This window comes from Tachypleus tridentatus, chromosome 2 (assembly GCF_004210375.1).
Source record: "Tachypleus tridentatus isolate NWPU-2018 chromosome 2, ASM421037v1, whole genome shotgun sequence".
Classification (NCBI taxonomy): Eukaryota; Metazoa; Arthropoda; class Merostomata; order Xiphosura; family Limulidae; genus Tachypleus; species Tachypleus tridentatus.
In genome coordinates this window covers 121464714-121478307 of record NC_134826.1, presented here as the reverse complement: position 1 = coordinate 121478307, position 13594 = coordinate 121464714, and the positions used below count along the sequence as shown (strand labels likewise).

The window sequence follows — 13594 nt, the reverse complement described above, 5'->3', positions numbered from 1 at the left end:
TTTTTCATCAAAAGACGAAATTGAAGTATTAGCACATGTTAATTATTCCAATGAAGAAGAAAACAATTCAAGTAATTTATCATCATCAAATTCAATTGTTTCAAGCTCTGAATGTGATCCAAACAGTGAATCAGAATCCACTGGTTCCCAATGGATAAGATGTTAAATTTTGATCCATTTATTCATTCTTTTGATAGTAGAAACACTGGACTCAAAGATAAATTGAAGCTCATGGATGAATATAAAGAATATGAATTTTTTACTGCTATATTTGATCAAAATATGATGAGTCATACTGTGCAATAAACAAACAGATGTGTATTTTTAAAGCCTTGAATTCTGAAGGTGTTTAACACTCCCTCTACTTCACAAAGTAAGAAATGGGAAGATACAACTATTGAGAAAATGTAAAATGTACACTTTTTTGCTCTGGTGATGCTTATGCTGAACGTAAAAAAGCATGTGTTGGCTGATTATTGGAAGAATGATCTACTTTCAGGGAGATTCTTAGATAGTTGCAATTTGCAAATAAGGAAAAACTGAATGCAAATGATCAATTATGAAAAGTTTGAAAAGTGTTTACAGTGGTGAAGAATAAAGCTAAGGAATCTTTTTCTCCATTTCAAAAAGAAGTTATCAATAAATCTTTGATTCTTTTCAAGAGTTGCATTGTTTTCAAGCAATACATTCCAAGCAAGCACCATAGATTTGGAATAAGATCTCTGCATTATGTAACTGTGAGACAGGAATTGTAAGAGATGTGATTATCTATTCTGCAAGTGATGCAGATGTTCCCAAAGACCTCCAACTAGCATTTTCAGGATCAGTTGTCAAGCAACTGATGAAAGACTACTTTGAAAAGGATCATATATTATATACTGATAATTATTATACAAGTTTGGAATTATGCAACCTTATCTTTGAAAATAAGACTGTTTTTTGTGGAACAGTCACAACTCATCAGACAAACATGCCTAAATTTGCACCTCTAAAGAGGGGAAATGTTAAGGCCAAGAAGCAAGGGAATATTTTATCATTTCAATGGAAAAACAAACGTCCTGTTACTTTCTTAGTACAGTACATAAAGGTGAAATGAAATACAGTGGAAAGGATGATTATGAAACAAAACAATCAATAACCAAATCTGATATAGTTTTAGATTATACATTAATATGAGGCTAGTTGACAAAAGTGACATGCAAATTGGACAAATTGATTGCCTTCGTAAATGAGTGAAGAAGTACAAGAAGCTCTTTTTTTCATCTAATTGATATCTCAATTTTGAACTCTTATAACATGTATCTAGTAAAATGGCAAGAAGCCATTATTGTGGCAGTTTAGTTACAATGTAATTTACCAATTATTGGAAAGGTATGGGAGTGCAACAAGACCTTTCCAAGGAAGACATATCCTTACAGTTTCTGATAGTCTTGTTGGAAAAGAAGCATTTTCTCAGAACTTTTTAGGAGCTAGAAAATGTGGACAAAGACAATGAATGTCACATATGTATGCATACAATGATAAAAGAAAAGAAGTAACAGATGGTGACTTTCTGGTGTAAATAATGTAAAGTAGTACTGTGCATTGGAGAATATTTTTGTGATTTTCATATCCTAAAAAAATTTGAACATTAATAAATAAGTCTTTACTATGCTCTTATTTTCAATTTGTTTCATATTTTGTTCAAAATCATAATAAAATGTTAAAGATTTTGTTTAAGAAAATTTTTTCCCAATTTTTTACATTTGTTTAAAGGTTAATAACAATGCAAATAAGATAGTATGGATGGTATTTGCATCATCTCTACTATTATCTCTATTTGTTTGTTTGTTGTTGTTTTTTTTAATGCAGTGTTTCAATATATGTAGGAAGGTTGTATTTATAACCAAGTTCTAAATACAATGACATTCCAACTATAATATTTGTTGTTTATCTATTAGTGGCTGATAATTACTGTTTCATCCTGTACTTAAACTTTTTCAGAGAGCCATCAAGTTTCTGAAAAAAAACTAATATCAAGGGGTAATGATAACATCATTTACACTAGAATTGTGATTTGAGTTTATTTAATCACTACAAGTTATTACATTATTATTATAAAAGTAGATATTCCATTTGAAGCTACTATGTTACCTCAGTGAAATTGTTTGACATCATTGTTTTGGTTTTTGAGTTATTTTGTTATGAAAAAGAAGAATAAGAAATTCAAAGTTTTTCCCTGATATTTACAGACATTCACTGCATTTGTGACTCAGTCATAACAGTCAGAAAAAATGTAGGTTCAATAAGTCTTGATACAAAATGATAAAAACCCAGTAATCTTGACACTATTGAAGATTTGACCTTTCTTCTTCAGAGACAAACATAGATATTGTCAAGAAATTAAACACCATATAATACTGTAAATTTCTAATGACCTATTGAGGAGATATTTAAAATATCATTTGTTTGTTTGTGAATTTCATGCAGGGCTACACAAGAACTATCTGCACTAGCCATCCCTAATTTAGCAGTGTAAGACTAAGAGGGAAGACAAGCTAGTCATCACCACCCACTGCTAACTCTTGGACTATTCTTTTACCAATATATAGTGGGATTTACTATAACATTATAATACCCCCATGGCTGAACAAATGAGCATGTTTGGTGTGATGGGAATAACTGAAGAAGTCAAAAGCATAAAATGTAACTGTGACATAAAGAAAATACTTCTTAATAGTTTCTTAACCAAAATCCTATATTTTAGAAAAATTATAGTCTTTTAAACCTGAATTTTCCAATATGCATGAAAAGGAACCAGACAAAATGGTATCCATCAAATCTTCTATATTTCATGTATCACAATAACATATAGCAATGTTAACTTCCAATCAAAACTAGCTGTATCTACTTAAATTAAAACTAAAATTTAAGTCAGTAATGAGTATAACTAATTAAATATACTTTTCTTACACTATTGTTCACAAGGAATTAATTACATAGGCCTTCAAATTTAAACTTCATTAAAGTTATTTTGATTTTAATAATGGATTTTTTAAATTCACTACGTAGATTTCAAAAATAATATTCTTTTTTTTCTATCATGTAAGAATTTTTAAAAACTGGGATGAAAAAAAACTCTTACTCAAATCAAATTACTATTTCATTTACCACAAAGAACATTTTTATTATCATGTTTCTTAACAAAAAGACAAACTGAAAAAAAATGGAAGAACATTGATATCAAACAAATATGCATCCTCATTCATCCAGATCTTTTTCAAGAAATGTAAATCTTTTAGTCTCAAAACTAGGCACTGTGGTCTTTTGTTTCATTTTTTGTACTGCACCTGGGGCACATCTTGTATCAATAACCAGCAATAATAAGACATAACCTCCTCTCCCTTTCTCTGATGTCTTGATGAAAACTTTCCCCTTGTTCTTTGCTAATGAAACTGAGATTTGCAGGGAAATAGTCAATATGTGAATGTAAGAAATGAACTTTCAAGCCCATATTACCACCCAACTTTTTGAGTTTATCTAGCATGTTACTGACAATATTTTCATAATTTGGGCCCTCGTTTGTTGCTAAAAATTTGTTGATAATATCTTTAAAGACAATCCAAGCATTTTTTTTTCAAACTTCCTCATTGTCTTTTTGAACAGTTCACTTCAAGTTAATTTCTTAATTTAGCCAAAAATATATTTCTTCTTCGAGTTTTACTTCTGAAAGAGTTGGGAATTGTTCACACAGATACTTGATACAGTTGCCATCTTTGTCTAAGGCCTTTACCAGATACTTCATAAAGCCCAGTTTCATGTGAAGTGGAAATACCAGGACTTTCACCTTCAATGTTTTTCAATTCTGGTATCAGGCTGACTCTGCATGGGTATTATTTCTTTATCCAGAACTGATTTCATGTTTTGCAGTTCCACTTACACAAGAAACATGGAAATTTTGTATATTAACTGGACTGTTGATCTAACAACATACAAAGGACTTTTGAGTTTCCACAAAGTAGCCAACCATGTTACTTGCATGTAATTTTATTAAAAGGAAGTTTGAGATATTTGTACAGTTCCTTCAAATTAACTGAATGAGCAATAGGAACAGATGCATATATGTTACCATTGTGAAGGAAAATACCTTTCAGACTTCTTCTAGAAGAAATCAATGAAAAATTTCCACTCACTTGGTTCATGGACTGCATTTTCAGGCACTGGTATTAATTCAGCAGTACTGTTCCAGTAAAACAGTGAACATTATTACAAGTATGGTATAACTTCTTTCTCACTATTTCTGTACCAATAAAATGATGTCCCTGAAGAAAGTAAGTTCTTAGCCTAAAGTCTGGATCCCAAAATCTTTGAAGCATCCAGAAATTATGTATCATGCAGCCTGTTAACCATTTATACACTAGCGGTGTATATCTCAAGGGTTCTAAAAAGATAGATAAAACTCTCATATTACAATTGGTCTAGAGAAATGTATAGCCAGTGTTTGTCAAAATTTTAAGCATAATAAAATGTACCCAATTTCAATGAAAATTATTCACTCACTTATGTAAAGTGCATATTATGTTTTGTCAAAATTCTACATGTGGTGGAGAAAAATGAATATCATTTTTGGATTCAGCATACAGGAATTACTGTAGAATATGTAAAAATGTCAAGACAATAAAACCACTTCAGACCTTTGTTATTTCATCAGTTGAGTACCCTTATTGTTGTAATTATATTTTCACCTATAAACTCAATATCTCACAAGGTTATGTCAATATGAAATATTTAGGTTAAATACAAATGCATAAACTAAACTCAAATGCAAAACAAATTCTATAATAAAAGTATTATGACAAAAAAATGGCAAAACTATATAAATTAAACATTCCAACTACAGCTGTTGGTTATATATAAGATAAATAGAATATTGTGTTACATTATGATAAAAACAAACAAATAAAAGCATCTTCGTTTCAAAAGGAGGCATGATATAGGATGTAAGAACATGGACTGAAAAAAGCTGTTTTATCAAAACTGTACAAAAGTATAAATTAGGTTATAGTAAAATTTAAGTTTTTTTAGCATCTATTTTGAAACTCTTATCTTCTACTTGTATATACATCTAGGTACAGCACCGACTTGTATAAGATTTTGAATAAATATATTTTCAATTTATAAGATGTACAAATCAGTACTTAATGCCATTTTAAGTTGAATCATGTTGGATAAAATAAATGTTTGTTATAAACAATGCTTAAAGAGAATTTAAATAGTACAAATATGATGGTGCTTAGTACAATTTCTTACTTTTGGTAGGGTTTCCAAAATCATATCAACCATTGCTGCATGACTGTATTCTTTAAAAGCATCAGCTTTTTTAGCCATTTGTTCAGCTTCTGCCTTAGCTTTGGCTTCCACAGAGAATGCTTCAGCTTCTCCTTTGAGCTATACAAACAGAGAAAATTGGGAAAAAAAATCTTATCATGCACTTTTTATAACTTGACATAATGACAGATTATAGAGTTAAATTAAAATAAGTGAGATGTATTATAGTGTTTTTGTACAGCCTTCCCATTACAACTGTTGTATAGGAATGTTTCTTAAGATTTTTCATAAGATTAAATGAACTGAACTTATTAAATTTGCATAAAATAACTATAGCTACTTTGGGTAGAAAATTATTACTTAAAAGGACTCTGCAAATTTTGAAAGAAACATATATAATAATTTTGCATAACAATAAATAGACTGTAACAAAAAACCCTAAGAAACATACATTATATAATATTCTGCAATCTCTTTCTCAAATGAAACAATTAAGTATTACTGTATCTAAAAGAGAATAGTTCTAAAACAAGAAAGAATAATAAGAATCATATAATTAATTTAATATGTCAGAGCTAAATACACAATGCACCTTACGTACAATGTTATAATCAAAATATGGCAGAAAAATCATAAATTTATGAAGAGCTAGATTTCTAATTAGATTTTAAATAAAATTAAATGGTTTCCTATACACTGGAAATAACTTTTATAACATATTTAAAATAAGATACAAATATTTAAGTTGTATAAAATGTCAAAGTGTTGCTTAAAATCTATAAATGAGATGAAATAGTCTAATGGTGTTAATGTTTTTTTTTTACTCTTAGAATAACTTTGATATAAATCATTGAAGCTTCCATATAATTAGATAAAACAAATAATGACGGTGTAAAAGTTTCTTTACCTGAAACTGTATTTCAGATACATACTTACCTCTATGCAGAACAACTAGCTAATATTGCTTAGTACCACTGGCCAAAGTTTTTGTGCATCAAGCAAGCTTTCACCTTTACATGTAATATCATGAACTGCACTAGTCTATGATTCAGTCAGCATTAGACCATACCACCCTCAACAATATACTCAAGGGAACTATTGTACAAGGAGGATATGTGTCACCCTCTTATCAATAAAGAGGTATAGTCTAATAGTTGCATTAAAGACTGTTTCAGATCACACAATTACACATAGGGGTGGAAGTTCATTCGAAGGCATATAAGCAAAAAAGAAATCTAAGAATAGTACTGATAGATAGCTATTTGTTCTGTTTAGAGGTGACTAGCATTGATTGGAAGAATGTTCTATGAATAAAACCTCAGATACTCTAGCTACTGATAAGACTTGTAATGCATAAACCAAAGTGAATCTTCATTTCCATTAAGATAAAATATCCCAAAGAGAAAAGTGGAAGAGACATTCAAAATATTATACTATTATTGTACTAAGATTTGTGGTTCTATAGCCTTAGTGTTATTGGTACTTATGAAAATCAGTAACAGCAAACTAATATTATCTTAAAACTTCCTTCACAATTGTGACATGTATGGGTTCTAAAACAAATTATCTCAGAGACATCTTCCATTTGAATTCATATAATTTAGGAGATAACTTTCTTTTTATTTTAATAAAAATTTTCCAGTGCCCTCATATAATTTTAATTTTAGTTGTACTGCTTGTAAAGTTAATATTTTCCTAAACTCAAAATGTATTTCCAATAGATACTTATCTCCTCTCACCAAAAGCTTTCTCAACTTATACTGCCCTCTATTGGCACAGATTTTCACATTGATACTCTTTTTTACTCTCATTTACGTTAATGTGAGATATCTGCACACTTACATAAATGGTTATGTAGCAATCCTTCACTAATAGGAGTGTGACATTATCCCTATTGTAACTAGCACCCTCTATAATCTTGCATTTCTTAACCACTTGGAAATTCATCGTATCACACAAATCACACCAACAGTTGTAAGGATAGATGGAAAATGTGAGAGAAGGTAAACAGGGAAGAAAGGACAAGAGGACTCTGGGAAATAGCAACAATCAGAAACATTCTAAGTACCTGAAAAGTCATACCAATCAGAAAGGGGAGCACCTGGAAAAAAAAAAAAAGAGACATTATGGACTCGAAGGAGGAGCATCCAAAAATGTTTCAACCAGATCCAACCAACTAGGTGAAGTTAGTAAGGAAGAAAAGATGAAAGGAGTCTCCAAGAGATCCCAAACAAGATTCCTTTTGAACAACAAATCCACAGTAAACAATAGAAGTGGATATGGCAAACAGTAATATGGACTTTCTATGAGCTTTTGTTCCAAATGAGAGAAAATGGAAGAAGCAAAGGGGGAGAAGCAAAAAATTAGAATCGCTCTTGCCCTTAGCCAAACCTGGGAAAAACTGTGCCCAACTGAGAAAAAAATAAAATAAACAATGCATTGCATAGGGTATTTAAGAAATGTGTCCACCTTCTCCAAACAAATATCCCAAGCCTCTACACCTAGAAGAAAAAGTAAGAAAGGAATTGCTTATGAGGAAGCCAGGCATCCTTGCCATGTTGGAAAAGACAGCTCCTATAAAAGAACAAGATGGAAAAAAACCCAGACCATCCAAATTGTAAGGTTTGTTTTGTTTTGAACTTTGCACAAAGCTACACAAGGGCTATCTGCACTAGCTTTTCCTAATTTAGCAGTAGAAGACAAGATGAAAGGCAACTAGCCATCACTACCCACCACCAACTCTTGGGCTACTCTTTTACCAATGAATAGTGGGATTGACCATCACATTATAATGCCCCCATGGCTGAAAGGGTGAGCATATTTGGTACAACGGGAATTCAAACCTGCGACACTCGGATTACGAGTTGAGTGCCTTAACCACCTGGCTATGCTGGGCCCAAGTTGTAAGGACTCAAGGAGAGGTCCAACAAAGGAGTATGGACTGGAAACACATAACCCCTATGGATCCAAAGAAGAAAAACAAAATGCATGGGAGAAGTTAATGAAGATGAATGTATCTGATACAACACCTATATCCTCCACAAATCAGTAGGAAAATCCAACAAAGGGCAAATTACAACCATATGGTTAAAATAGAAGGACTAATAAATGGTTCAGAACTGTTAAGTGATGATAAGTTACCAGTCTTTACTCTGATGGAGAAACAAATATATGGGAAGAAGAACCCAAAGTATGGGGATCTTTCTGTAAAATAACATCCTTGAAAAGCAAATCCCAAACCACTTTCTAAAAACTTTGGCAGAAAACAAAAAACTGAGGAAGAGAGAAATTTGAAAAAGAACCATACCAAACATTCTCACCTCAGAATCCAAGGATCTGTGAAAAATTATCTCCAAACCTGTGCAAAGCAGTCAAAAACACATTGTGCCAGGTCTAATAGTGTAGGAATGTTGTAATAATAGAGGAAAGCCAAAATGGGCAAAAGTTATCTTTTGTCATGTAAATTGAAACTCTACATTCTAGTGTTGAAGTTTCCGTACATGACGTTGTCCTGCCAAGCCCAGTCTCCAATAGGCCTGAAAACCTTTTCCTCCCAAATCACCATGACTACTAGTTTCCCCATAAATTGTGCCTTAAAGACCACTGGCAAACTGAAAACATTCAAGAGATCAAAACCAACCAGGGGTAGGAATGCAGATAAGGAGGTACAGGAGAAAGGAGGTTAAGTAAAAGGGTTAATCTAACTCTGGGCTAATAAGATTCAAGAATGTGACCTTTCCAAAAAATTACCTGAAACAAAACAAAAGTGCCATATTCAAAAATCAAAGAAGGGGAGTCAATTTACACCAAACTTTGCAAGCTCATGGAGAGAAGTAAGGATGACAACATAACAAGAGCATGGATGTCCACTGTATGGAAGGGTCGAGGTATACATACCTCCAAACTTAACAGCTCCCCAAAACTACCCTTGGGACCACCAATAACCTGAAGGATTTAAGGAACATTAAAACTAGCCCCATGGCTTGTTGCTGAAAAATGCAAGAATAAAATTAAAAGAAACATGAGGTAATGATAAAACATATCCTATCTGACTGAATAGGACTTTTGAAGAGAATGGAGGAGTCATAGGCAGCTTGAATCCTCATTGTCATGTCAATTCAAAGTATTAAAAAGCATAAGAAAACAATAAACAGGTACTCAAAAGTTTGTAAAAATGTAGCCAACTCCCACAGCAAACTATCCATTACATCCCGAGCCAATAATGTATTCAGGGGCTACTGAAGTGCCAGACAAACCTGATGTAATAGTTACAGTTACTGAGGAAGAATGTTAGAGAAAACAACCTTTAAACTCCATATAATTATAAATGAGCTTTCTATTTAAATCAATGTATTACCACTGCAGCATCATCAGGGTTAGAATGTACAAACAGTTATATGTACTGACACTGATAAAACCACAAAGGCAAAACAGTTCAAATGAAAGGTTCTTTAATAATTATCTTGTGTTTAAAGTTTGTTTTTCTCTTACCTTTAATCAAAATGGTAAATCCTTCCAGTGGGTACTATGAATTTTCAAAGATACTGAGGTAGAAGCCACATGAAATTGTGTGGATATGATGAGCAGAGCTGATAGGAAAAATTTAAAAAAAGAGAGAAGTTAAGACTTTAAAAAAATTTATGGGTGAGAGAAAAAAATAATAATGCAAAGCCAAAAAATTATACTTTAAACATTGGCAATTAAGAGGATAAAATAATTTGCAAAATTGGAGAGGGTGCTGGTTATGATAGTTATAACATTGCACTCTCACTGGTGGAGGGTTGCTACATAATCATTTGCATACTAGTACACAAATATCTCATGTTAACATACATGAGTATAAGTGAAAATATCAAGACTAGTAAAACATTTGTACCAATAGAAGGCAATATATGAGAGAAAGTTTTCATGAGAGGAAATAAGATATCACATTGGAAATCAAAGGTTGTTTTTCTTGAATAATGATGTAATCCATATTCACCAAATCTATGAATGAATCAAACATCAAACAGTATGTGCAACAGTATCAACTCTGAAAATTCCTCTTATACCTTTATCTAAAAATTATTTAAAATTTGTACTTGCATGTTTGTTACACATATATTAAATTTTATAATTACACTACATTAATTACCAATCAACATTTATAAAAGTTGAGTCTGTTTCTCAAATTATCGACAAATGTATGTATTTGTAAAAACTTACACGGATTGCCTCAGCTTCAGCTTCTGCTTCCATAATGATACGATTTCTAAAACATAGGAATAAGTTTAATAGCTACAAAACTACAAACAAAACAATTTATAAAATGTATAACTGATATTTACAGGAGTCTCACTTTGAGTCTTCAAAAACATAGTAAAGTAATCATTTTTTGTTACAAGTAATATCAATCAATCTTGAGTTCACATAGAGACTGCATGAAATGAAAAACTGTTTTGCATAATTTTCAAATCCTTTACTGAGACAGACTACAATAGGAATATTATGAAATAGTATGAAATCTCTAGTGTTTATGTAAAAGGAAGAAGGAAATTACTATAAAACTTGTTTATAAACTTTAAAGACATAGATACTTAAAGAAGAATGTACCTGTTTGCCTCAGCTAATTTTTCCAGCTTGTATTTCTCAGCTACAGCAGGCCTTCTTATGGTTGCTTCCAATTCTCTCTCTTTTCGCTGTATTTCTTGTTCTTGTACCTGTATTTCTTGAGTGCGTTCCACCACTTTCACTTCCATCTGTTCTTCCTTAATTCTCTGCCGTGTTTTGGCAGCCTGCAGACTGTATGCCATATCTGATTCTGCTTTCTAATTGAAGAAAGATGTTTCTCTTTTATCATACACATAGACTGGTATCAAATACATAATTCAATTTTAAATTTGTTTATTGTTTTACAAAAATAATAAACTTCAGTCATTCTCAACCTATAATAACAAATGTTTAATTTCTGAGTTCAGTACTAAATATATTCATAAAAATTGATGAATAAATGGATTTAACAAAAAAAATTAAAATATATAAAAAACAGTATGTTTTGGTTGTAGTTAGCACAGAGATGCACAATTTACTATCTGTACTATGCCCAACACAGTTATCAAAACCTGGTTTCTAATGTTGTAAGTCCACAGACATATTGCTGTTTCACTGAGGGGTGAACAATCAATAAGAACATCAATACTTGTTAGTAATAAACATAGTAGACAACAAACAATATTCATACAGCTATAATAAATTTTAGTACAAAACAATATCATAATGTTCGACAAGTTAATTTTATTAAAACAGAAATATTAAAAGGAGTACATTTTAGTAAGTGCAAATGGAAATAAATGTTTGTAATATTCAAATCCATTGTTTTTATTCAACTACTTTTAACAAATTCTCAAAATTCTGAATACCTTTGAGTTAATTTCCATTTCATATACAGCTTTTTTCAGTTCAAAGTCTCTCTGAGACTTGGCAATCTCTGTATCATTTAAGTAACGTGCTGCCATTTGTTCTTCCTCTGCCATAGCTTCCTAAAAGTAATATATATCAAACTTCATGCAATAAAACACTAAAATTAATACAACAAAATTCATCATTTCTGCCATCTGCCATTTGTGACTGCAATCCTTATATTAGATTAAAAATACCAAAAAAATGTTAAGACTGATAATTTTCAACTTAGACAGTCATCATAATCCATTTAATGGCACTGAGAAAAGATTACTGACATAGTAGTATGGCCATGTGTGACCTAGTTACTCTCTTTCATCAACTGGTAAAACATCTGTCAAGACTCTTCTTAGTAGTATTAAAAAATTGTGGTCCTTTGTTAACTTATTAAGTTGCTCTCCAGGTTTTCATAAGTAGTACTACAGAAAATGCATTTTTATTAGTATGGTTATAAGTTATCTACTATTTTTCCATCAAATAATGTAAATGTGATAGGTTAGTTTTGTACAATCTGTTTGCATATTTTCCCACTTAAATAGATTAAACTTTTCACTTATGACAGATGCACCTCAGACTACTGAGTTGCCCCATTGGGTTACAGACCATTACTGATTACAAACATACAATATATGTTTAAAATTCACATTTGAAATAAAGTGTAGATTGCAAACGAAAATGGCAACTAAATTTTCTGCATGTTATCAAGATAATGAAACTCGAATAACTGTAGAAACACTAACAATTATTTTCAAAAAGCATCTAGAACATTTACTGCAAGATATTATGGAGTGATACCAACAGCACTGGCTTTACACATTCTGTTACACTGTACCAAAATAAAAATGTGCACCACCCTAACTGTCAAAATATAAGCATTATGCCTTCATCTCTCTATTTTATTTATATACATACAAGCACAATCTGGAAACATTTAGTTTGACCATAAAACATCTTAATAATATAATAAATACACCTAAATCAATGATTACTTTGGTTAGAAAGACATATCTTAACTGCTGATTATGGAAACATGATTTGACTGGCTTTTTTTGCTGTGGAGCTTCCTTCAGATCCACATATTGAGCAAGTTCATGCTCAACTGGTTTTGCTGTAGAAATATATTCCATTGATCCTGTGTCACTGTGGAACCCAAATAATTTTTGATTGATTACAATTTTGAGAAACTATGCTTCCTTCTGGCAACTGTTTCCAGCAGTTAGAAACACAGGTGACATTGTTCTTATAAATGTATTTTATTCTTCTGAACAGTGCTATCAGTTTGTCACATACTTCAAGCATCAATGCCTTTAAAACTACTGCATGTGAGAGCCATCCCAGAAAAGTTGGACTGCTATGTTTTTAAAGTATACCATTTATTCCCACCTCAGCCCCTTTACAGAACTTTAAACACATTACTGAAGCTGCATAAAAATATTCTTTCATCGAATGTATAGCAGAATCCAATACCTGATTAAAAACTGAGTTATATTTCTATTTTGGATCATCGATAGGCCTGTTTTCTGTTTTGTAGATAAACTGTTTCTTCTTCTGACAAAATCAAACTTGCAGTTCAGTTGGAAAGCATGCACTAAGTTCTTCTTCCAACCCTCTTGCATGTGACCATACCTCAGCAAAACCCTGATCAGTCTCATAACTCTGAAAATCAATTGACAGGTCACAGTTTACCATCTGCAGTTTCTTGCTTATTATATTAATTTCATATATTATATCACACCAAACCCCTAAGTTGCTAAACAATTTGTGGTTTAGCATTTTACCTGCAATGAATTTTGCTTCTGCTCATGATTTAACAGTTTCTTTCAGTGAAAGCTGATACAGGATTGTCTTT

At 31.6% G+C, this 13594-nt stretch overlaps 1 protein-coding gene across 1 annotated transcript in view; it reads right to left on the bottom strand.

Annotated features, from left to right (window-relative positions):
* The window catches only part of LOC143244980 (flotillin-1-like), a 37494-nt gene that overhangs the window by 1507 nt on the left and 22393 nt on the right, over positions 1–13594 (bottom strand). The window contains exons 7-10 of the mRNA XM_076490618.1: positions 11706–11825; positions 10900–11114; positions 10513–10558; positions 5290–5427 (exon numbers count right to left, since the gene is read on the bottom strand). Coding sequence (XP_076346733.1) covers positions 5290–5427; positions 10513–10558; positions 10900–11114; positions 11706–11825 — 519 coding nt within the window. The remainder of the gene's footprint in view (positions 1–5289; positions 5428–10512; positions 10559–10899; positions 11115–11705; positions 11826–13594) is intronic.